Source organism: Corvus brachyrhynchos, unplaced genomic scaffold (assembly GCF_000691975.1).
Source record: "Corvus brachyrhynchos isolate BGI_N302 unplaced genomic scaffold, ASM69197v1 scaffold283, whole genome shotgun sequence".
Taxonomy (NCBI): domain Eukaryota; kingdom Metazoa; phylum Chordata; class Aves; order Passeriformes; family Corvidae; genus Corvus; species Corvus brachyrhynchos.
The window spans coordinates 3,484,230-3,485,797 of record NW_008237409.1 but is presented as its reverse complement, the minus strand read 5'-3'; the positions used below and the strand labels follow the sequence as shown (position 1 = coordinate 3,485,797).

Here is a 1,568-nt window from a genome sequence, read left to right as displayed (position 1 = left end):
ATTGCTTCCTGAAACAAACCCAGGCTGCTCATCCTGTCATCTGTGCTTGTTTCCCCAGGCCCAGTTCCTGGAAATCGTTGATTTACCCTCAGGCACATGCAGAGTTTATTCATTAGTTTCTTAGTTTGGGTTTTGGTGTGAAGGTGTGAGAGCCAGGCAGGTGTTTTGGGTGACTGTCGAGGACCCTGGTTCTCATTGCTCATGCAAACATTTAAGAAATCAAAAATTTAACCCAATGTGTTGTCATCCTGTAAAGGCTGAAGAAAGACCTTAGTCATTAAGAAATAGTGAGAGACTGTAGCTGTGTCCCCTTGGATGCTGCAGCTGAGCTCTGCTCTCTGGGGACCGGTGACAGGACCCGAGGGAGCGGCTGCAGCTGTGTCAGGGAGGGTCAGGTTGGATGTCAGGAAAAGGTTCTTCCAGAGGCTGGTGGGGCACTGAACAGGCTCCCCAGCGAATGCTCACAACCTGACAGAGCTTCAGGAGTTTTTTGACAATGCCCCAGGCACAGGGTGGGATTTTTGGGGTGTCTGTGCAGGGCTAAGAGTTGGACTCGATGATTCTTGTGGGTCCCTTCCAGCTCAGCACGTTCTGTGATTCTGTGAACATGGCTTTACACTAGAACACATTTCATTCTGGGCATTTTGGAGGGGGAGAGAATGAAACCTGGGGGCAAAACTGAGTGGGGAGAAGGGCTTCCCCAAGGGATGAATCAGCTGAAAAGCAGCTCAGGAAGGATGTGACTTAGTGCAGCTGCTGGATTCTGGCTGAGCTGCTGCCGGAGAGCAGCTGAGGGAGGGAGGGAGGAAGGAGGAGGAGGAGATCAGGGCTGGTGTGTCAGGTTTCCGTGCACTGCACGTGTGGGTGCTGGGAGCTGTGCCTGCTCCAGCCACCGAGCGAGCCGGGAGCATGGGGCAGGTGGCTTGGAAGGCTTTATTTCTGTCTCTTTTCGATTATAAAACGGAGAAATACGTCATTGCAAAGAACAAGAAGGTCGGGGTCCTCTACCGAGTGGTGCAGCTCTCCATCCTGGCTTACCTGGTGGGGTAAGAATCATTCTCTGCTTCGTATTTTGCTGGGATAAAGATGAATTTTGCTGTGATAAAGATGAATTAGGGTACTCTGCATAGCTGTGCCTCCTGATTTTAATGCAGGTAATTAGGTTTATACACCTGCATTTTGTAATGTCTAGTAGATTATAGCTGATTTTTCACCTGCTAGGGATAGCTAGATTCAGCTCTACCTTTCAGATTAAGCTCGGGTTAAAAATAGACCCAGTGACTATGGCTTTGTACTGCATTATTTATGCCTTTATTTCTATATCTTGTGGGAATGGTGCCAAACCTTAACACCAGACTCATCAGGAACAACGAGCATTAATGGCCACGCTGCTGAGCCTTGGGGCACACCTGGGTTTTCTGCACAGCACCATGACCTGCTCAGCTCTGGATGGAAGGGAAGCAAGCAGAAAGTGGGAGATTTCTTTGCTGGAGTGGGCTGCAGCAGCCAGGCTTGTGGGGGCTGAGGCAGCAGGGATGTCGGGGGGCCTGTCGTTTCTTTTGAGCAGC

The 1,568-nt window shown here is 50.3% G+C and overlaps 1 protein-coding gene across 2 annotated transcripts in view; it reads left to right on the top strand.

Annotated features, from left to right (window-relative positions):
- The first annotated feature begins 403 nt into the window (after positions 1 to 403).
- The window catches only part of P2RX5 (purinergic receptor P2X 5), an 11,276-nt gene continuing 10,111 nt past the window's right edge, over positions 404 to 1,568 (top strand). Inside the window, exon 1 of one of the 2 annotated variants that reach the window (XM_017731010.1) lies at positions 404 to 1,046. In XM_017731010.1, coding sequence (XP_017586499.1) covers positions 910 to 1,046 — 137 coding nt within the window. In that variant the 5' untranslated portion in view covers positions 404 to 909. The remainder of the gene's footprint in view (positions 1,047 to 1,568) is intronic. The other variant, XM_008631195.2, reaches the window with a different exon arrangement.